We start from the raw sequence: 22,189 nt of genomic DNA, 5'->3' as shown, positions 1-22,189 counted from the left end.
AGAAATGATCTTTGCCCTCATTATGCCTCTCCGCTGCTCTGCCGAGGCTGTAATGACAGAGACAGGGCATGTACTGGCAGCCCTCAAGTGGAATAAAAATGACTTTCTGGACCACAGGAGAGTTGCTGATATTATGCCCCTTCCACCTCCCTCCTTCAGTGCTGCCATGGGAAAAAGGAAACAAGAAGAAGAAAAAGGACTCACAATTAAAAACAGCTCTTCTTATCATTACATGAATATCCTCTTGGGAATACATCTGGTGACAGGAGCCATGAAACATTTGTTAATAAAACAAGATAGCCCAGGTACCCTGGACAGATAAAACAGTGCCAGCAGCTCTGTGAAGAGCCTCCCAACTCTATAAAGGCACAGAGAGATGGGTTGTAACTGCAAGAGGGACCTGTGCTTGTATTTCCTATTATCATCTTTATTTCATTATCCTCCCTTCATACCACACAGGCAAGATCTAGGAAAGAAATAAACAAACAATGAAACAACTGAAACCGCCTTTCTAGTTTGGCCTTTTCCTTTGCTTACATCATCATCTGCTCTTCCCCTCCACACATTTTTCTTTCCAACCAACATTTCCTCTGTTATTTTCAGCCAGATGATTTCTGAAAGGTACAACCAAACCCACAGTTTCATGCTGAAGTATAAAGAAAATAACAGAGTCAATTTTTTATGGCATTGAAGAACTATCAAAGAAATCATAAATCACTTCAAAATACCAGCACAGTAGGAACCTAGAAATTTTTACCTTTACAAGCCACTTGTATTCTGCTCCCCCACGACACTCTACTTTGAGGCTGTAGAGGAGCTGCCCTAAACGCTTCCTACATATCTGCAAATGAGGCTGCTGCAGAGACAGCTGGTAGAAGAGGTTCCCATGTGGAAAAGCAGTTTGTAATCAACTGGAAAACCACTGGTCAAGCAGAGAAGCACCTCAATGCAGCAGACTTACGAAGGAAGTAGTTCCCAGTGAAACACCACTGCCTTCTGCTTGGCCAGTGGATAACCCTGGAGCAATGAATTCCTGTATCACTAGGAGATGATTTATTAGTCACAAAAGTTGTGTTATATTTTTATTATCTTCACAGATAAATCAGGCCAGCAAGACATCCGTAACCATACACACAAAATATTTATCAAAACAATTAACATTACAAATCTCCTTTTAAAATAATTTATTTCACTGATTTCTTTTTTAAATGGTACTGTCTTACAACATACATTATTCAACAAAGATGTGCTGAACAGACTCTAAAATAAGAAACACTTAAATTAAGCAATTGTCTCCAATTAGAATTTCGATTTCACCCACATCCTAACTTGTAAACGTTTGCTGGAATACACTTCTGTTGTAGGCTTCATTTTTTTTGTGCTTACAAAAAAAACAGCATCAAGTTTCCAGATGTTGAAAAGAACAAGTTATTGTACGGCAAGTTTGCATTCAGTTCAACATACAAGGCAACCAAATGATTCTGTCGTTAACATTAGCATCATGTATATTTTAGTTCACTGCACTAACATTTAAACTAAAAACTTCAAACCACATAATCTCTTAAGTGACTAACATTTAAAAGGCAAGCAGTAATACCCCGAAAGCTTACGCAGGACACACAGCTAAGATGGGGGGTCACTCGACAAAGGCTGAGGGTGTGTGTATGGCTGCTTTTTCTTGTAGGAAGCCCACCTGCAGACGGGGCAGCAGTGCCGCCCCCCCGCCAGCCACATCACGATGCAATTCTGGTGGAACACGTGGCCGCACGGCAGGCCCATGAGCAGGCAGCCGCTCGCGAAATTCTCCAGACACACCACACACTCTGTACAGTGCAACATCTCGGGGGGCCAGGCCGACCAGTCTGGCTCCATGTCGCCTGCGGAGCTGCACGAGCCGTAGGACCTCGCTTTCCGTCCGCATGGCTCGGGATGACAATATTTGTTGGCACACGGGCAGGGCTCAGCGCCGCACCGATGCTCTGCTTCGCTGCACCTGTGAAACGTGCTCAGCTCATCGTCCTCCGAGGCCTCCCTGTCGCTGCTGAAGACCTCTTTGTTTTCACTGTCAGAGTCACTCTCGCTGTCCGGAAAGGTTTCCAGCATCTCCTCATCGGAATGGGTGCCGAGGCATTTAAACCTCCACATGGGTAAGTTTTTTATGTAATCGGTTGGTATCAGAGGGTGAAGCCAGAGATCGGGGAAAGCCAACCGCTCCAAGAACAAATCCGGGTCTTCATCCCAATCCGAGTCGAAAGGGAAGTGTTGAAAAGAAGCAATAGGATGAAACAAGTAGCTGGTGTACCAGTCCCACAGGCTCGACAGCCACTCCAGATTATTAGCATTTACTTCATCGGTGTTGTTATTGCGTCTTCTCTTCTTCTCAAAGTAATCGATTAGTAAACCATGACCAAGGTATGTGCTGAGGAAGAGGGCTGGATGTGAGGAGTAGAACATCCAATCGGCTCTTACCCAAGAAGCCAAAGTAGTTGTGTTAGAGTACCTGAAGAGTTTTAAGCTGTACTCATAAAAGCTGTCTAGGTAGGGTAGTTGCAAAAAACCTAACACTGGTAGCCAGGAAATAATTAATAGTGAATTATACGTCCCTAAAGTGCTTATGAGAACCACAAAACGCTTTATAGTGGCTCCTTGGGTAATAAACAGGTCCATCCAAGCCATCAGATTAACCAAAACTAAGCTTAAAACAAATAAATCGTTAACTTCTGGTTGTAGCGAGCGCAAAAAGGAATCCATGGCACGTAGTGATATAAATTCACCAGTGTTATTTCCATACCTGTAAATCCCCTCAGGAGTCCTAAGTATGTACGATGGCGTCTTGTAGACACCAATTTCCGCCATGTAGCTTTTGTTGTCCCAGTTTTCCACGTTCACAAAAATAAACTCTACTCTCCCAGTAAACTTTACACTTAGTGCAGAGAAGAACGCCGGGGGCTGGTCCAGGTTGGCAAACAGGTATATTTTCAGCCGGTACTGGTCACTTTTGTTCCATTCTTCTTTCAAGTGCTCAGAGTTGTAGATGGTTTTGATCCGAGAAGCAGCGTGGGCCGTGATCCACTTGAAAATGTGCTCCACTTCAATCCTGCGCCCGCTGTACTCCTTAAGCATGACTTTTCCCTTGGAGGTACTGGTTTGTGGAACCGACATGATGAGGGTGGATTTCAGCCAACCCCTCCTCTTGCAGTATCTACAAAGAAAACGGCAGGTTAGACCACAGAGTTTCACAGGCCTGGAGCTGAGTCCTTGAATCTGTGTTCTGAGCCCAAAAATGAGACATGCTGAGCACTTGGTCTGTTTGCAGTTGCTTTAATGAAGCTGACACGTGTCCACTTCCTACTGGGGCATTTTGGCAGGATGCAGACAGGCCAACGGGTGAGGTGAGGGAGCTCGCCACAAAACCAGCACAGCAGGAAGCAGACACATTCTGCTGGATTATTTGGGCTAAAAGAATATCCACACTGTCTGGAAGGCAGATGGATGAACCCCAAATCCACACCTAAAAGAAGAGGATCTTCACGGCTGAACCCCAAGTCATGGTCCAGACCTCCCTAACTATGAGATGAACCTGATGACTCAAAAGATCCCTTCTCTCCTACCAGGATCACTACACCCAATTTATGTAGCCCTCCTTTTAGAAAATGCCTGGCAAGTATCAACAGTCAAAGCATGACAGAGCCAACAGGCACCCAGACTGTTCCGAGAACCCTGCACATGGAAATAGGAACCACCAGCCTCATTCACCATCCATCTTACCTACACCCTCTCTGGTTTTGGTCTGTCAACATGTGTTTAGACAACTACAACTCCTCACCTCAGGAATCTGAATGTAACATTTTTAGAAAGAGCTGTAAGACATTACCCTGCTAATAAAGGTATCCTGACTACTGCAGCGTGCAGTGTTCTGCTGAATTTCAGCTCCAACCTGATTAAAACTATTCACGAGGGTTTGCTCAGCAAAACATTTCTTGTATTAAAAAAAAACCTAATTCATTTAAAACATAGTATTTGATCAGAACATTAAGACTACTTACGAGCTGTGCAAAGAGAAACGCTGCCAAATTTTTAAGATGTTCAAATACCAGCGTTTTGATTAGACAAGATTATTTTGCATAAGCACTACAAAGCCTAAGAATTTCCTCTTATGATTAACTTTGAGATTTCTGTAAACATCTAGGACTTAAGCTGTGTAAGATGTGCGTATCCATACATGCCACTGGAATTCTAGACAAAGTCTCCTGTCATGTAAAGCAAATGCCTCCAGTAAAATGTTTAAAAAAAGCCTATTTTTACAGCAGCAGAGATTTATTAATAGCTTCTCTGGCTTTGCTCTTCTTCCTTGTTCGAAATCATATGCAAACACAGTGACTCCTGCACAGCACACTGTATGTTGTCCAAGGGTGTGTGCCAGTTTACATATAAACATACATTTGTCAGGGAACAGGATTTGTCAGTAATTCTGGGAAGCAGGCACTGTTTGCAAAGTTCATGCTAACCTGTGTCTCCCCTTTCCAGACGGTGATACAACAACTCTACAACTGATATATTCGGCTTTGTCCCGAGCAAGCACAGTTCCTGTCCCTGAATGCCTGGACTGTAAGGCCAAACTCTCCTGTTCATTCTTTTCCACTGCTGTGTCACGCTCTCCATGGTCTAATCATGCATTTCCCACACGATGCTTTAGGAGGCTGCAGAGCTGTGTTTATGAGGCTGATAAATAATGTAATGGAGAATTCTGAGCAGACTTTAGTAGAGATAAAAACATGAATAAAGCCACCTTCTGTCACAGCTACTTTTACAACAAGGGAACACAACTGAGCCTTAAGATATTCTCGGGATTCAGATAATCCTTTAAGGATATACCTGGGGTCACTGGAACAGTTAAAAGTGCCGGTACGTATTCCGAATCTTGATACTTTCTTCACCATTTTCTCCCAATGGACTTTACCCACCAGTGGGCTTCTGTCGTTTGCTATGACCTGTTGCCAAAAGGAGATATTAGTTTAGTATCACAGTCAGTTTGCTTCCTGAAATAAAGAGCAAATTCAATGAAAACAGAGAGCTAGTCATGCTTGATACTGCTTTCCCCTTCTCTTAGGACATAGAATAGATGTGTACAACTGGGAATCACTCTAAGACAGAAATGCAGTTTCTGCAGAAAGACAGAAGTGCATCATCATATTAAGTACCTAAAAGGAGTGGTAGTTACTAAAAACCTTGTGAAACTAACAAAACTATCATTAACCAGTTCATAGAAGGGGAGAAAGGAAGAGGGTACAGCAAGTTCCTCTTCTTTTCAATAAAAAAGTCCATAATTTTATTATAATTCTCCATCAAAAGTTACAACATACCAAAGAAATGTTGTCTCAGAGGAAGTAAAATGAGTTGGATAATGCATGTACCTGGTACCAGATTAAACTGCCAACAGCCACTCCTGGTGGAAAACAGTGATTAAACTCCCAGATAATGCCTAAAAATCTTGACTCCTTCCAGCTCTGCCAGTGACTCACTGTAACTTTATGTGACTGTTCCACCAACTCCAATGCCCCATCTGGCCATTTCACGATGATAATTCACCGTGATACATCCCAAGGTTTAATTTGTTCTAACCCAGTATATTAAAGTCGTACTTCAGGTTACCTCGCCGTGAGCTTCTGCTGACACAGATGATAAAAAAGCAGCACTCATCCTCCGACCTATAACTGTACAGGGAAGGGAAAAAAAAATCCCACAAGGAAAAGAAAACCCTGCCTGTGCCTGCAGTTGGCAGGTAATTTTGAATGACATGACTGATCACGCACTATTCCATCAGCCGTCGAGTTATCTATTTCAGAAGCGCCTCACATGCCTCTGCAGGCTTAATGGCAACCACTTAAAATATATTTTTAAATTAAATTTTGAAAGTTCCATTTGTTAGATATTTGTTTACCCGCCATTAAACTTATCCCAGTCGTCTTCTGACTTAATAACCTCAAATGTCAGTTTGCCCCAGGAAGTTCGTCTGTCACCATGATTAACAGTTCTCTACGTGCAGACCTGGAAAGTGTGCCTGGCCTTTGAGACTCAGAAATATTATCTGCTTTGTGGTAAGTAACATCCTCTCAGAAACTTAAAAAAATTCACCAAGCAGAACGCTCTACAAAGGGAAACAAACTGAAGTCACAGATTTCACTCCCATTCCACTGAGCCCAGAATGTTTAAATAAAACCAGAGGTGAACATCTAGGTAAGAATCCTTCAAGTTATTCTCAAAACACACATATCACATAGAAAAGCCTTTTTGATTAGCTAAATGTAACCTTCAAGCACCAAGAAAACCAACTGGGAAATCTGTTGTATTACTGAGGCTTCTTTACATCACCCAATGTAACTGAAGCAATTACTTTGTATATTTTAAACTACTTCCTTTCATACACTTCAATTAAAAGAGAACAAATTCATAAAGACACCTTAAAGCCAGAATATCCTCAGAGCTACTACTGAGAGCATTTTAATGTTATGTACAGGAAGACAGATCCTGCTCACTGTTTCTTCTGTCTGACACTAAAATATTCACTTAAAGTGTCAAGAGAAGGAGATTTATTGCAAATAGAGTCACCACTATGTTTTACTGTCATCTGGCTGTTTGTACTGGTGAATTTTTTAGCACCAGTTTAATTCCTTTCCTAAGAAAAAGTCTTTCCTTCTGGAGAAAGTTATTTGTGCTGAAGGACAACGACAGAACTAGCAGTCTGTATTTTGTAACTACACAGAGGAACCCTACTGTGGTTTTGCACACTGAAGCTTTGTAAAATTCCTTGGGCTCATGCTTTTTTATATCATTATGGAAAAAAATCCAAATAAACATATCCACTGCAGCTGCTCCTTGCAGGCAACACCCACTTACAGCACTGGGAGTTCACCACATGGAGGCAACGGTTTGGAATTTTGGAAAGCAGTCATCACCTCGGTGGATGAGGGAGTCCAAGAAAATACTGCAGGTTAAGCAATCACAATGTAATTCAGTTTAAATTAAAAATAACCTGCAAACACTTTTAACAGATTTTATTTAAGAAGTGTGAATTCTGATTAGAAATGTAGCTTAAAAACCTGTGACTGAGGAGTCCGGGAATTTGAATGTGGAAGAGGCCTGGAAATTTTTCAAGTCCATGGTGTTAAAGCTATGAGGATTTTATGTTTCAAATAAGGGGAAAGAAGAAGGGTTGTCAAGTCCTGTACCTCTTCCAAGCAATCACTTCCAAAGAGATGTTAGAAGTAGTTTGACAATCTACAAGGATTTAAAGAAAAGGTCAAAAGGAAGAGCTATCAAAGCAAGATATGCAAGAAAAAAAGAGTAAGGAGAAATGAGCAATTCAAGTTAGACTGTACAAAGACTATTACAAGCTGTACCAAAAGGTTCTTCAGTCATATGAATAGGAACAGAACTGGGGGAAAAGCAGCAGGATCACCATACAATGAAGACAGGACAGAAATGTAAGATAATTTCCTTTTTAAAGTTAAATTATTGCTGTGACTCAGCTTTCAATGAAGAGGAGACGGCTGGCCGTGGATCAGTTAGCAACTTCATGGGAAGAGACTATCACCTGAAGATGGGAACAAAACTCAAATAACACACACCAGAGTAAGCAGGAAACCTCCATCCCAGAACTGTAACACAAGCACACAAAATCACAGGAGAACCTGTGAAGATTTCTTATAACCCCCTGTCAGGCTAATTCACATTTTGACAGCAGAATAACAAGTTAGTAGCTATATTTAAGAACAAATGAAAAAAAAATCCCACCAGTTTGATCTGAGTAGGATGCAAAACTACAGAACAAATTTTAAAGTTGCAGAGATGGTTGCATTTTCCACCCCATTCCAGCATGCAATTACTGAAGATGTATCATTCCTGACTGAGAGCTAAATATCCCTCTTTTCCTGGAGAAAAAGAACCAAATTTCAAGTGTAAGAAAATGCAGTACCCTGTTTGGTAGAGTATCATGAATTATGCCACATGGAAAATTTACATGAGAACTAAACTTCTATATTGAGTAAAAAAAAAAAAGCTTTAAAGTGAGCAAGAAATTGGCTATGGCAAGAAGACATCAAAATGCCAGCAAGGAGCTAACAGGCTTCTTAACAGATTTACCTTAGAGCTCAGTTCAGCAGATATTCCTACTAATGCCCTTCCTGCGGGAGCCTGAAGTCTCCCAAAGCCATTTGTACATGACATAAAACTGGGAAGGCACATCTGTGTAGGAAAGAGGATTATAACGCCATGCAGGAAGAGCTGCACAAATCTTGTAATGCAGAGTGTCACACGTGAAATTGAGTTCAGTAATGAACAGGACACTCGGGGAGTTCATCACTCAGGAACAGCGATGGGAGGAAAAGCCTGGGGCTATCAGTTGCTCCACAAGAAAACATGAGCCATCAATATTAACTGGCTGCAAAATAAGCAAAGCCCAGGATATATTATACCCGACAAAACACACTGGTTGACTGACTGCACATACTGGGAGGAGTGGGGCTGACATCAGGAGTCAGTGAAACTAAAGGGCAATGTCAATTTATGCCCGATAGGAACAAATTAGCCATGAATATACCCAAGCCAGAAGTCAGACACACATTCCCAGAAAGAGAACAGTCGATAGGAGTATTTGGACAACTTACAATGTAAGAGAGACAGCACATATTCCACAGTCTGGCAGAGAGCTGAACTAGCTCATCAAGGTCCCTTTCAATCATACGCTCTATTTAATGTTATAGAAATAAAGCCCAAGCTCACGGGAGCAGGCTAGCACAGCTGGGAAACAAACACCACGTCTGGAGGAACACAAACACAAACCCTTCCAGCTTTTCTTATTATTAGCTATGTTCACAATCTGTAACGTATCACATGTCAGAGTGACAGGTAAGACAATGAGGGTAACTCAATTAATCCATTAATCATCTTAATGGGCTAAGAGAATCCAACAGGATCACAGTAACCCTGCCATTTAACAACTTGACATCACAGAACAGATCTGCTCCCGAAACTACACCTAAAACAGGCCAGAGGACTGGCTCTGACTGCAGGGTTTGAACTCCCATCTCTGTATTTGAATTACTCACTTTAGAAGGAGAAGATGCTGGAGAGAAGGACAGGCTCTCACTGAGCATCCACCCACAAACTTCCTCTGAAGTCTCAAACACGAGTGTCTTCATACTCCATCTGTGAATTTGGGAGGACCACACCATATCCCAAGAGCTCAGGAGATTCTCAACCAATGACTATGAAATTCTGCAGGCTAAGTTATGCTACTAAGATGTGAAAAGTAAAAATGGAAAGGTGGGGGTTTGGAAACCTCCTTTATTTCTACATGTTCTGATTGAGATTTCTTGTTTAGCTTCCACAAATCCCAAAGAAGGTGGCTTCCAGGTGCCACAGAAAACAAAATGCAAATAGAATTTGACTAGGGAGATACAATACTGCAATTGCTGAAATCCTGATTTCAACAGATATTTGAATAGGGAGCTTTTGCACTGAAAGAGTTCTCCTGACATTCAATTACACAGAATTATCCCAAAAGAGATCAATTAAGTAATGAATAGAATCGTTTTGATCTATATGTTAAAGCAGTCATAGTTATGACCTTAAAGAAGCAAACAGACTTGAAGAGCAAATACTCCAGGGACAGAAAGATACAAATACTTGGAAAAATAGGACAAAGCCAGCAAGGCACTCTGCCTCTCTTGCCTAATCTAAAACCAAAGTGTATTGTGTAGGTGTGTCAATATTGCAATAGCTACTTCAGAACCATCATCAATCCAGCTGCTCCTTAATTTGCAGTTATCATTAAGCATTTTAAAGATTATTTTATGAAACATACATTGTTAAAATAAAAGTAAAAATATGACTGAAATTGGATCAAGGAAACAGAGTTTACATTAAGAGTTTGCTATAACAATGCAAAATGCAAAGACAGACTCCTCTTCAGGTACCCCTGAAGGACTTCAGCATGACATGACAGTGACCTCACTTGAGCATTCTGCAGCTTCCTTTGCACTTAAATCAGATCTTGTTCAATCTCTTTCAGGCAGGTATGCAGAGAACTCAAAACAGGTCACAGTAACAAGATTTGGTCTCAGTAAGTTTTGAACCTCCCTCACAACTAAAAATGTTAAAATATCACAAAGCATGAGAATGAGTCAGAGATGGGCAAATGTAGAACAAGCTCTTCATGGTATTCCAGCTCTCATTATTTTAACCAATTCTAGCTGAGATACCAGGTGTCAGGAACACCTGCTCATACCAAGAGCACACAATTTTGAATACACATGAATAGCCAAAACGTGGTTTTACAGCTTAGCCACAAAGACGACGACTCCAAGTGCTCCTCAACTCTGGGCACTAGGGCACTGTGACAGGCTTTAAACTTTCAGAAAGAACAAAACCTATGAAGTAAGAAACACTATTCCCTGGTGCACACACACAGCCATGTACAGGGTTCTCCCAGACGCAGTGAGTCCTCACCCAGCCTCAGCAAGTCACTCTCTGCTTGAAGCAATACAGACATTTGAATTGGAAAACAACTATGGCTTTGCCAAAGGCAAAACTGATTTCTAACTGATTTAATGAACAGGTAAGGTTGTATGTACGTGAGAACTGTCAGTCTGGCTCAGCAGTTTCCAGTTTGAGACACCCACAAACTCCTCGTGCCTGCGGAGGGTAAACGAGCAGAGAAAGCCCAATATTACTGTACAGAGTCCCTGCACACACTGGAAGATTTTTAGGGCTCCATAAAGATTCAAAAACTCTAGTCTATTAATTAATTAATTCTTATGTGCTTTTCATAGAGCCCTTCCTAATCAACAGCTGTGTTGCCAACTGCGCTCCCATAGATAAAAGAGAAGTAAAAGTTCTTGGAAAATTCTCATTCGGAATACAATTAATTATAAATGGACTGGTGAGTTATTTATTAAAAGCTTGGAAAAAAGCTCACTTGTTCCAGAGAATGTCAATGAGTTTCTACATGACTGTCTGTACTTTTATTAACTCTGAGACATCTCACTCTCTGTTTATTATCTTTCATTGTACTGATGGAACTGAATTTCTGCATAGTCGCTCTTTCCTAAGAACTCACAACTGGTTCAGAATCCACCCATATGGACTGAAGATACCTGGAGATCTTTTGCTTTTCTGAGAAAAGAGATTTTGAGAAATCAGATCAAAATAGGCAAAGGATGACATCCATCACAGCACACAACAATTAACTACCTCAAAATTACATGGAGTTTCTCAAGGGAGGTGGGGTGATCTATGCACCTGATCTGAGCAGCTCAGTTAAGCTGTCAGTTAAGTCAGGTTGAGAGTAAATGAGCTTCTGTAATGAATTAACACCGATTCACAGGCAGCATGAGAACTATTACATTCCAGCTGATGGTATTCTGCACCCTTGGCTGGATGTGAAGCCTCTCAAGAAGGAAACTGAAAGCTAAAAATCAGGTATCCCGTGGTAAATGATCCTGAAGGGCTATTGGAAAAGACAGAAATACTGAATGATGTATTTTTAAACGAATGGAGTGTTTCTACTTCATTTCCTTTTAGCAAGAACAGCTGATCACCTGGAAAAATCCAAAAGGCAAATATAAAAATTGCTCATCCTACATGCAAGCAAAAGAAAGAACGAACAGACCACCACTACCAAAGTGCTGTAGGCACATCCCTTGCACTGTGACTACACCACTGGAACTAGGAGCTGAGATGCAGAATAGCCTGCAGCATTTTATATCCATAAAAATGGTCTTTGCACTTCTACTAGACACGATCAAAATGTTTGTTCCTGTAATTCAATGCCAGGAAGAAAGTTCCCTTTACTTCTCTCTACCACTGCGTTACAGTAGGGACTTTTAAAATAAAAATATACATTAACTTAGATTTTAACTTCATTCAAAGAGGATTTTTATTTGTAGATCACTTACTGTAGGTTTTTAAAAAGTCACAATGGCTACAATACTGTTGGATGTGACAGGTTTCTAGAGACTAACAAGAGAGCACGAGCCATACCAGAGTCTGGAAAAGTAAGAACACTCCATGTTACTCCTCTACCAACAAGAGAAGCAGCTCCACAAACTACCACTCACCCTCCCTGCCAGCCAGAGCAGTGCACAACAGCAGCTGGCAAGCAAGAAGAACGGCATAAAGGGAAAGGTGATGAGATCATGAGCTAATAGGAGAAAGAACATGCTGCCGTCTGTGGCTCTGCGGAAGCGCCACACAGGAGCTGTGAACAGCTACACTGGTAAACAAATTAGCACTGAACGGGGATGCTTTGCATGTGGATTTCCAGAAAATAAGGAAACAAAGCCACAAACACTGATTCCTTGTGTACTGACTTCGACTTTCTTCAAGGAATTCATCTCGCTGACTCTAGATGACAAATTCACATCTCAATTTGTGTCAAACACATCAAGAAGTAGTAATTGATTCCTCTTTTCCCTTTGATTCTCTGCAGACAGTGACGGCTATCACACTGCCAGCCTCTGCTACACCAGAAATTTCATTTACAAAATAAAAAATCATCTTTAGAGTCCCAGTCCTCCCATACAGAGTTATGAAATGTTCAAAACCAACTCAACCAACAGCCACTGTGCCAGCTGAGCCAGAACTGCTCCTCTCCCTCTGCTCCTTTCCAGCAGCCCCCACGGGACACAGATCCTGAAAAGGATCTGGAAATCCCTTCTGCTTCCCAGCCAGTAGCAACAAAGCAGGGGAATCTCTGACCTTGCCTGTGCTCGCCAAGCCCATCCACGAGACATCCTCACTCTCCACTGTTCCCTGCCTAAAACATTGAGCTGGCTAATTAGCTGTAAAGTTTCCACAGGATGCCTAACAGTAAAGGAGGATGGGCAAGGGTTAGAACAGGGAAGAGATACTAAAAAATGGCTCTGCAGGGATAAGGCCTAAGAAAAAGCAAGGAAAAAACTGTGGAAGGACACGAAGCACCCAGCACAGGAGTTATCCAGACAGGAGTTACGGTGGGGAATGGAGCAAATGAAAACTCAGAAGTGACGAAAACTCGAAAAGCAAGAATGAAAAATAGGAATTTGACATGTCTTGTGGTTTTTATTGTAGAGAAACAGACAAATAGTGTTCAGTAAATTATTCAGTAAATTCCACTAATTTTTTTTTCCACAGCTATTGTGACCAACTGAATAGCTGTGCAAATATTCCCAGAATGATGACAACATTCATCACACTAGAGATATCAAAGCACAGCCTATCTGATCTGCTATTAGGAAGCCAGTGGAAAATATATTACAAGTAAAATTCTGCAAGCAACAGACAACAGAGAACTACCATATTTTACCCTTTTGAGCTGCATGGGGAGAAGGGAAGGTTTTTCATAGCATATTCATGCTTGTACTTATCAACTAGCTCGGAGACATGTAAACTTCCTTTCAGCACTCTCCCTCTGCTTCAAGAATGCCCTTCTGTATGATTTAAACCTCAAGCTTGGATTCAACAAACTGAAAATACATCTTTTCCAAAACACAACTGCCATTTTTAGCCTGAAGGTAATCTTTCTCTCACTGTCTATTTGGGGGTGAGATCTGATGTGGTGACGGTGCAGGTCTAATAAATGGATTATCAAGGTTTAATGACTTCCTGTTATATAGAAAACATGAAGCGAGACCAGAAAAACCAGGTGGCAGCTATCAACTGAACAATTAATTGCCTGGTGGGGAATTCTGATTGCCTGATGTGGCTGTTAGCAGGGAACTTATGCCTTAAAAAAACCACCTCTTACTAACAGATAAGTTGATGCAGAAAATAATTCTACGTTTTGGTCTGGTTTACTTATGTTCTCAGGAATGATGATGAATTGTTTCAGAATCCTATCTACAAAAGTCTTTTTTTCTTTCACTAATTGATCTCTTATTCTCATGCAGCCCTGGGGAAGCACACTCCATAAGTGGTGGGCCCACCAGGTTTGGGAGAAGGTTAACTTTAAGCCCCTAGAGTGTGTTGTAGAAGCAGCCTGCTAAGCCTGGGAAGTAGCACACTGAGCTCTTGCCTTTGTGAAAAGCCAACAGAGATTTTACAAGTGCTCTAAGCCCCTTAGATAAACAGAAACTTAAATTGGTTGGGTCTGAGCATGTAAGGCAGCCAAAAGGAAGAGCAACACCAGAAGCACCTCTCCTGTGCCAGCTGGGAGCATCTGTGCTAATGCACCTACTTCACATCACACAGGCTCTCAGAATACCAGGGCCAAGGACTTGCATACTCTGTGTACTTAAGTGTGTGCTGCTTTGCTTGTTTTCTAGTTCTAAAGTGCCTGATTTTCAAAGAGCAATCCACAGAACAACAGGTTTTATTTTTCTTCCTGATTGTATAGGAATTCTGGCACTTCCAGCCTCTCCTGCGTTTTTTTTTTTAATAGATTTATTTCTCTATTCCTTATCTCCCGGATGTAATTTATCTTTGTCACCAGATCTCTCTGTCATACATTTTAAAGCTAGTTAACTACCCTCATAAACTCCTCCTTTGAAACACATTTGGGGTGTGATAAATATATAAAAAGAAACTATCGAATTTCTATACCTGTACCAGCCAGATCCCATCTTTTGTGTCTTCTACAAGCTCATAGAAGTGCATTTCACCACTAAAGTTTGTACTGGAAACCGATTCAGAGGCCTCTTCCTCCTTGAGAGCTGAATAAAGCTCTCCTTCCATGAGGTCTCCTGAAAAAGAGACAATTGAAGAAATTCAGTTAAAATGGCACTCGAGAAAGATCACTTCATAAATTCTAGTAACAGTTTAACTAACTGTATTTGCGTGGTTGCTCAGAGAGCCTTTTCAGTACAAAGGTAGCTAAACTTTAAAGTTATTATAATTCCATCTCTAGTGATATGACTATGAACAATCTGACTTCATCTGTCAGACAGCAGAAGACATGAATGCTCTGCTTCTGATTACACAGAGGTACCACACAAGCAACTGAGCATACAAAGGAATAAAAGAACATTTTCTAAGCCTCGTTCTCTGCAAATAACAACGTTCAGTGGCTGAGAGCAATTCAGGTTGATGCATCTTCGCTTTCGTTTCACTGGATGGCAGTTTTGCAGCAAGCTACACTGATAGTTCAGACTTCCAAAATTTTAATCAATAATTTGGTACCAAAACTCAATGTTGCTCGTCCCATTGCAATTAAGAATCTCAGGCAGAATAATTTAGCTGTTGGTTTCTGTTTGCACAGTCGGGAAAAGTTCCCATGAACTCCAATTGTAGCGACCTAAAGAGCTCACAGTGAAATTATCCGATAATGTTTCCTTCATAATCTCATTTCCTTCTCATGTCTCGTTTCACAATCATTACAAACGCTGTTAATGACAACCAGCATTCTAGTAACTAATCTATTAAGCTTTAAGAAATGAAGTCTTGTCCAAAAATGCTGTTTCTTTCAAAATATAAAAATAAGTGTAACAGCTGAAACCCTTGAGGGGCTTCCAAAAGAGGAAAGAAAAAAAAAACACCATGGAAAAATGCTGCAAAGCCTGCTGGTATGAGAAGTGTTTCCATGACATTTGAAGAAGTTGGTTAATACAGTTTGTTTGGAGTTAAACACTTCCCTGCAGCATATGCAACCCAAACATCATGACATCATGAAAGTACCTGACAGCCAAGGAGTGAAAGGGAAACCTACCGCTTTTTTTTACTTTTGCTTTTTACTGTTGTAGCAGCAAAGCCAGTAAACAACATAAAAACATAAATAAACAATGAACAATAACAGCAAATTGGACTTAAATGCCCAGGATTAATATCAATTATTTAAACTAGCATTTTTAAAGTTAAATGGAACTCACTGTATCCATCCAAATCCTTCTCTCTTTCTGTCCAGACATTAAGAGACCCTCACTGCCTATCCTGATTGCTGGGATTTCTCTCTCTTCTGGATCAGCAGCCCTTCGATCATTGATTTAAAAGCAGCTACTCACATTTTCCTGCTTGGCTGGCACATCAGCTATTACATCAGCCCCATCTCCCAGTCCTCGGGGCCAGCTCCCCCCTGCTCCAGGCAGCACCCTTACTTTCAGGACACTTCTGCCATTCCTTGCATCTCCACTGCTCTTCACCCTCCGCTGTTCATCACTCCCCCCAGAAGTCCACCTCCTTCACCTGGTTTTCCCTACTTCCCGAAACGCCTCCTGCTTTTTTTTTTTCCCAGGCTATTTTTTATATGTAAGATCTAGTTCTCCTCCCCCTGCATAAAAACACCTCATCCCTGGGTACCCAACCCTTCTGCTCCTCATCTACAAAACCACTGCTTTCCTCGGGGCCCATCTTGACAGCCGTACCTGTAATAACCCCAGGAATCGGGCAGGAATACAGGGAAGGGACCTGGCCCCAGCTGTAAACAGTGATCCACTGCAGCTATTTGGGTTCTTTCCTCCGTTTTTCACGGCAGGCGACACTCGCTCCCATCTGTGCCACCTTCGGTGACCCGACCGCCCGCAGCGGAACTCGAAGGGAAGGGAAGGGAAGGGCCACTGCTGGTGCCCCGTCCAGCGCAGGCCTTTCGCTCCGCTCAGCCCGCCCGGGCTCACAACGCCGCCGAGGTCTGATCGTCCCCCCCCCGCCCCGAGTTCCCCGGCCTCCCTCCACTAATCCCCGTGCTGGGAGGTCCAGCCCGCTCCCCACACCCGCCCTGCGAAGGGAAGCAGCGCCCGGGTCTCCATCCCAAGGGCGCCCCGAGCCCCGCGGGGGTGGCCGGGGACCGACCTCCGTCCGTCCCGCCGGGTCACGGGGGAGCCCCGCGTACCTGACTTCTCCACCAGCTCCCGCACATCCTTCTTCTCGGGCAGCCCCGAGTGCCCCAGCCCGCGGCACTCCAGGATGGTCCGCAGCTTCCTGAAGCTCAGCGCCACCGGGTCCACCAGCTGCGTGGCGAGGAAGCCGCTCTCGTACCACGCCACGGCCTCGAACACCCGGGCGAGCACGAAGAGCGCCAGGAAGTAGAGCAGCAAACAGCACAGCTTCACCCACATCTTCCCGGGAGCGCCGAGCCGGAGGCCGGGCCGGGCAGGGAGGGAGGGGAGCGGGGGCTGTCAGGGGAGCGGGGCCGCGGCCCCCCCCGCCTCCAGCCCGCCGCTGTCGCTGTCCCCGCCCCGGCGGAGCCGCGGAGACATAACAATGACGTGCGCGGCCGGCACCGCCCCCTTCCCCTTTTTCCCCTTCCCCTTTTTCCCCCTTCCTCTTCTTCCCTTTTCCCCTTCCTCCCCCCCCCGCCGTGATTCAGCACCGCGGCCCGACCCCGCATCGCCGCGCTCGGGGGGCGGCAGCGACCCTGCCCCCCGCGGCAACTTTGGACCCTGCGGCTGCGCCTCCTGCGAGGAAAATAATATAGAAATACGTCGGATATCGGGGAGGGAGGGGGCAGGATCCGACCCCGACCCACGCGGCTCACGAGAAGAAAAATATTTACAGAGCCAGAACGGGGACGATTTGTTCGGGCAGTTTTAGGACAGCTTAGTGGACACAGTTTATTTGGATTCGGGCTGCTGGGTGTAGGGATGATCCCTCCACTCCTCATTCCCGCAGGCTAGCCTTGCTCCCAGCCCTGCTCCCGGCCCTTGGCTGGCGCGAAACCAAATTCCACAGCGAGCTCCATCTGCACGGGTCGGAACTCGGACTCCGCAGCTTTGCATTGGCGCTGGGAACTTGTGCCAAAGCCAGATGCAACCTGCGAGCACCACCCCGACTTCTGACACGGCTCTAAGTTGGGTCTGTGCTCACATGGGAAGCGTTTTGGGCACAGTCTGGATCCCCGGTTAAGTGGATCCAGAAAGAATCATCCCAGGCTGTACACGGAGCGTTGGGCTGCAAAGATACAATTTAGCCTGCTACAAAAAGCATACTAAAATCAAGCTGCTGCGTTGACATGAAGGCTCTCCTCTGAAGGAAATTCAACATTGCTTTTGTATGTTTAGTTATTTTAAGAATCCATAATTTGCATGAAAATTGGCAGCTCATAGAGATGAGCACAGAAATAGCACAGCTTAATTTTAAAAATACTGACAAACCCTCCAGAGTATACGCGCTGTAATTCTGTACTATCAATTTTCAGAAAGGCACACTAATATTGATCTGGAAAAAGCATTTAAACTGCTGTGCCCCTCAGAGCCTTTAAAACACATTTACAGGGCTCTCAGTGTGCTGATGTGATTTAAAAAGGAAAAAAAAAACAACCCAGGTTTAGCCTGTTTTGTCAGGGAGCCACACAGCCTCTTCAAGAAGAAAAATCACGACTGTATGTTCTTCAGGAATGGGCTCATTTTAGCTCCTGAAAGGGGAAGAGTGGAAGGATTGCAGACATAGTTCCTCACAAACAGCCCTTACGGGCTGGTAAATGCTGTGCCTCACACCAGGAGTCACATACAACTTTATTGTTCACCATTTTTATGTGGAAAAGATAAAAGTGGGCTGCAAACCCTGTCCCTGCTGGTGCTGCTCGAGCAAATGCAAAGGGATTTCAGCAGCTCTGCTGGGGTTGCAGCGAGCCTCAGGTGGCAGGTCCAGCTGGGAGGGAAGGTACTAGAGGCAAGTCCAAGTGAGGTGCTGCTCTCTCCTCCACAGCCACTGCAGCTTGGGAAGCTCTCCCTGCAAAAGCCAGGGCCTGTTCCCTGATGAGCAGGTGGCAAAGCATCAATAAGATGAATCCTTCCCCCGTGGCAAAATACAGGGGAGTGGCTTTGTCCCTGCAGCTGGTGGAGCCAGGGCATAGTCAATAAAACACACACTTAGAGGGCCCCAGGCAGGCTCTGAGCCCTGAGCTGCTCCAGGAACACGGTTCTTTTTCAAAAGCTTCGTGAAGGCCCATTGCTTTGCTCACACCTTCAAGAAGTTACCTGATTTCTTTACCTTTTGTTTCAAGTGAGCAGCTCGAGTGCGAAGTGGCTCCCACCGGTGTGAATGATGGGTGGGAGTTGCATATTTGAAAAGGAACTTTGTATATTTTAGTTAGAAAACACTGTTTGTTGGTTTGTTTCTCAAGAGCCCCATAGACCCCTCTCCACCCGATCTCTGTGTTTCACTCCCCTGTAACTCCTTCGGGGATGCTCTCGCTTCCCCCGGCAGGAAGGCACCAGGAACGTACTTCACAACAATTACAGCTGATCTATTTGCAGCACCGCCTGCTGGGGAGGCTGTCACCGGTGTGTCACTTCCCAGCGCTCATGGGCTGAGCTAAATCCATCAGCAACATTCCCCAGTGGTAACTGCTGACGAGGCCCCTGCAGAGACCAAGCCAATCATCTGCCAGAACTCAAAACCCCGGAGTCGTTTCAGGAAAGTAAAAATGATGTTTCAGGCCACTACTCGAAGCCCCCCAGAACAACCCAAAACAAAGCAGCTGCCAACAGAGAAGCACCCGGGTGACAGGATGGGCCAGGGCAGAGCTGCAAAGGAGGAGCAAGAACTGCAGGTGATGAGTTCACCAAAGGCGTGGCAGAGCAAAGCCAAACGGATCCGGCGCCTCTCCCAGGCTCTCCGGTGCTCTTTTCCCTCCTCACCTTTGCATCCCTGATGCTCTAAGCTGACCCTACCAGAAAATGTGCTGTTTTCTAGATATACCTGTCATTTGGTTTCCAGTTGCAACTCAGAACGTCTTTGACATGTCACCTGCAAACAATCTTTCAGGGAGTTTTAATTATCTGGAAAATCTAAATATTTTAACAGTGACTTAAAATTCATTTGGGCTGAACACAAAGATGACACACAGTGACATTTTTAAAGACCCCAGGGTTAACACTACTAATTAACAGCATTAAACAGTCATCAGTCAGTCAGTTCTATGATCACAGAGCAAATGTAACAAATGTGAAGCTAATGGAGAACATAACTTCCACCTTTAAACAAAAACCCGAAACAGGGATCTGGTTTTAAATATTTTTGGCAGCAAAAGTATTTTTACTATGATTACAAGCAAATGAGCCCAAATCCTGAGAACTGGGACAGCCACCTTCCCTTGTCAGACAGCCAAACCTGTAGTCTTTTTATCTGCTGCCCCTTGATAAATGGCAAGGATTCCCTCTCCTCCCCCATCCTCTCCTAAGAGCAGTTGCTGACTGTGCAGCCTGGGAATACAGACAATAATCTACTTTCCAGATTCCATTTTGAACATTTTGAAGTCAGTAAAACCAAGGATTTAAAATCTTAGTTTAATCCTTTACCACGTTAAAATATTATACCTTTTTTGTCTTATTTTTTTTGAGTTTATCAAGATGCAGTTCAGCAAACTAACATTTAAACGACCTGAAGCCCAGTTTTCCTAAGAGCCAACTCTGTAAATACAATGTACTTCAATGATAGGGTTTGGACCTCGATGATCCTGGTGGGTCCCTTCCAACTCAGGATGTCCTGATTCTATGAATTTTTAGGAGCTCACTGACACAGAATTTCTTGAGGTGCCTCTTGATCAACACAGGCGCATCCCAACACGGTTTTATGTGTGATATGTGACTCCCTGTGTGATATGTGACTCCCTGTCATTGCCTGGTATTAAATAAACCAACAAGCCTGTGTGAGAGTCTCCAAGCAAGACAGCAGCAGCCCAGACACTACTGTGTTGTAGGCAGAGGAATTTTAAATCAGAAGATGTTTCCTACTATGTACAAGTGGCCAAAGAGAAGGAGATTTAACACTGAGGGTGACTCTCCAGCACCGACACAGCCAAGGCGCTGGATGTTCAATCATGGAGCGGTTTGGGTTGGGCGGGACCTTAACGCCCACCCACCCAGTCCCACCCCCTGCCATTCCGGTGAGGCGATCCCGGTGACCTGGCGGTGCTTCACGCAGGAATTCGGGGCAGTTCTGAAGCCCAACCCCCCGCTCAGGGTCAGCTGCGACACCCGAGCAGGTGCTCAGGGGCTTTTTACAGTCTCAGCTGCACCTCGTGGTCACCCCTTGTGGCAATTTGATTTGCCCATAAACACGGAGTGATTAACTGCACAGAAACGGACACCATTCAAGGACAAAACAACTTTCAGAAGCATAAAAGATTAATTAAAGCTTCAAATAAAGACACTTTTTTTCCCCTAGGCAGTTCAAATTTTCTGTTTTTGTAACAGGGAAAAATTATTTGTTGCCCCCTGGAGAAGATAAAGCTCTGTTTAATGTTAACAAATAAATAAACAAGGAGACCTTGCTTGAGTGTGCTGAGATGAACAAGGAGCCCACAGAACTTCACAAACTAAACCACTGTGCTGACCTATGAAACCAGAAGACATGTGATGTGTTTAAACATAATTTGTGATTAAAAACCAACCAGTTCCAACCCCCTGCCATGGGCAGGAACACCTTCCACTATCCCAGGTTGCTCAAAGCTCCATCCAACCTGGCCTTCTAACCAACACTTCCAGGGATGGGGCAGCCACAGCTTCTCTGGGCAGCCTGTGCCAGGGCCTCACCACCCTCACAGGGAAGAATTTCTTCCTAATATCTAATCTAAATCTCCTTTCAGTTTGAAGCCATTGCTCCCTGTCCTGTCATTACAGGCCCTTGTAAATAGTCTTTCCCCATCTTTGCTGCAAGTTCCCTTCAGCTGCTGGAAGGGTGAAATTTTTCCCCGGAGCCTTCTGGTTTCCAGGCTGGACAATCCCAGTTCCCTCAGCCTTTCCTCACAGGAGAGGTGCTCTATCCTTCTGATCAACTTGGTGGCATCCTCTGGAGCTGGCGTTCACCAGGTGGAGTCCGAGCTCAGACATCTCCTTGAGCACATTGTTTCACACGCCGCCGCCAGTCCGATACGCGTTTTTAGCCTTTAACTCAACAGAAAAACTCTACCGTCCGGAAGTTTACCGACCAATTAACAACTCGAAGACGGGCTAAACGCTTCGCTTCCGGCACGGCGCGTTTCCTGGCGTTGTTTAGAGCTGCTGCTCGGTGTCACTTGTGCGATGTCTGAGGCGAGACGCGCTCCTCGCAGCCTGGCTGGGAGCGAACCCCCTGTACCCCGGGGGGTCACCTCAGCGCTGACACTGCACCCACCCCACGGCCCTGAGCCGCTCCCCGGCCCCGGGCGTGACAGACCCGCCCCCGAGACCCGGAAGAACCGCTCCCCGGCCCCAGGGGTGGCACAGCCCGATCCCGGAACCCGGAGGAGCCGCCGAGGCCTCCTCGGGCCTCGCCGTCGCCATGGCAACGCCGTCCCTGA

General features: G+C 44.4%; 1 protein-coding gene across 2 annotated transcripts; it reads right to left on the bottom strand.

Moving 5' to 3' along the window:
- Positions 1 to 1,056: 1,056 nt before the first annotated feature.
- On the bottom strand, positions 1,057 to 17,118 carry RNF103 (ring finger protein 103). 2 transcript variants are annotated; one of them, XM_027691291.1, is made up of 4 exons: positions 16,799 to 17,118; positions 14,581 to 14,720; positions 4,876 to 4,991; positions 1,057 to 3,202 (listed from the first exon to the last, which is right to left on the bottom strand). In XM_027691291.1, the coding sequence occupies exons 1-4, from the start codon at positions 17,022 to 17,024 to the stop codon at positions 1,624 to 1,626; spliced, it is 2,061 nt and encodes a 686-aa protein (XP_027547092.1). In that variant the 5' UTR covers positions 17,025 to 17,118; the 3' UTR covers positions 1,057 to 1,623. The 2 variants fall into 2 exon arrangements, with proteins under 2 accessions (XP_027547092.1, XP_027547093.1); XM_027691292.1 differs by lacking the exons at positions 1,057 to 3,202; positions 4,876 to 4,991 and adding exons at positions 10,593 to 10,695; positions 11,120 to 11,175 and having other exon boundaries at positions 16,799 to 17,098.
- Between the last annotated feature and the right edge of the window lie 5,071 nt (positions 17,119 to 22,189).

The sequence above is a fragment of the Neopelma chrysocephalum genome, unplaced genomic scaffold, assembly GCF_003984885.1.
Source record: "Neopelma chrysocephalum unplaced genomic scaffold, ASM398488v2 Primary Assembly neopelma1_83, whole genome shotgun sequence".
Lineage (NCBI taxonomy): Eukaryota > Metazoa > Chordata > Aves > Passeriformes > Pipridae > Neopelma > Neopelma chrysocephalum.
This window is presented reverse-complemented; position numbering and strand designations above follow the sequence as displayed.

What these genes read in the sequence shown, in the direction of transcription:
- RNF103 (XM_027691291.1), bottom strand. Translation starts at nt 17,024, where the DNA reads ATGTGGGTGAAGCTGTGCTGTTTGCTGCTCTACTTCCTGGCGCTCTTC. An exon ending in GGAGCTGGTGGAGAAGTCAG is followed by an intron (nt 14,721 to 16,798) that starts GTACGCGGGGCT and finishes TCTCTTTTTCAG; the next exon opens with GAGACCTCATGGAAGGAGAG. An exon ending in AACTGTTCCAGTGACCCCAG is followed by an intron (nt 3,203 to 4,875) that starts GTATATCCTTAA and finishes TTTTCTTTGTAG; the next exon opens with ATACTGCAAGAGGAGGGGTT.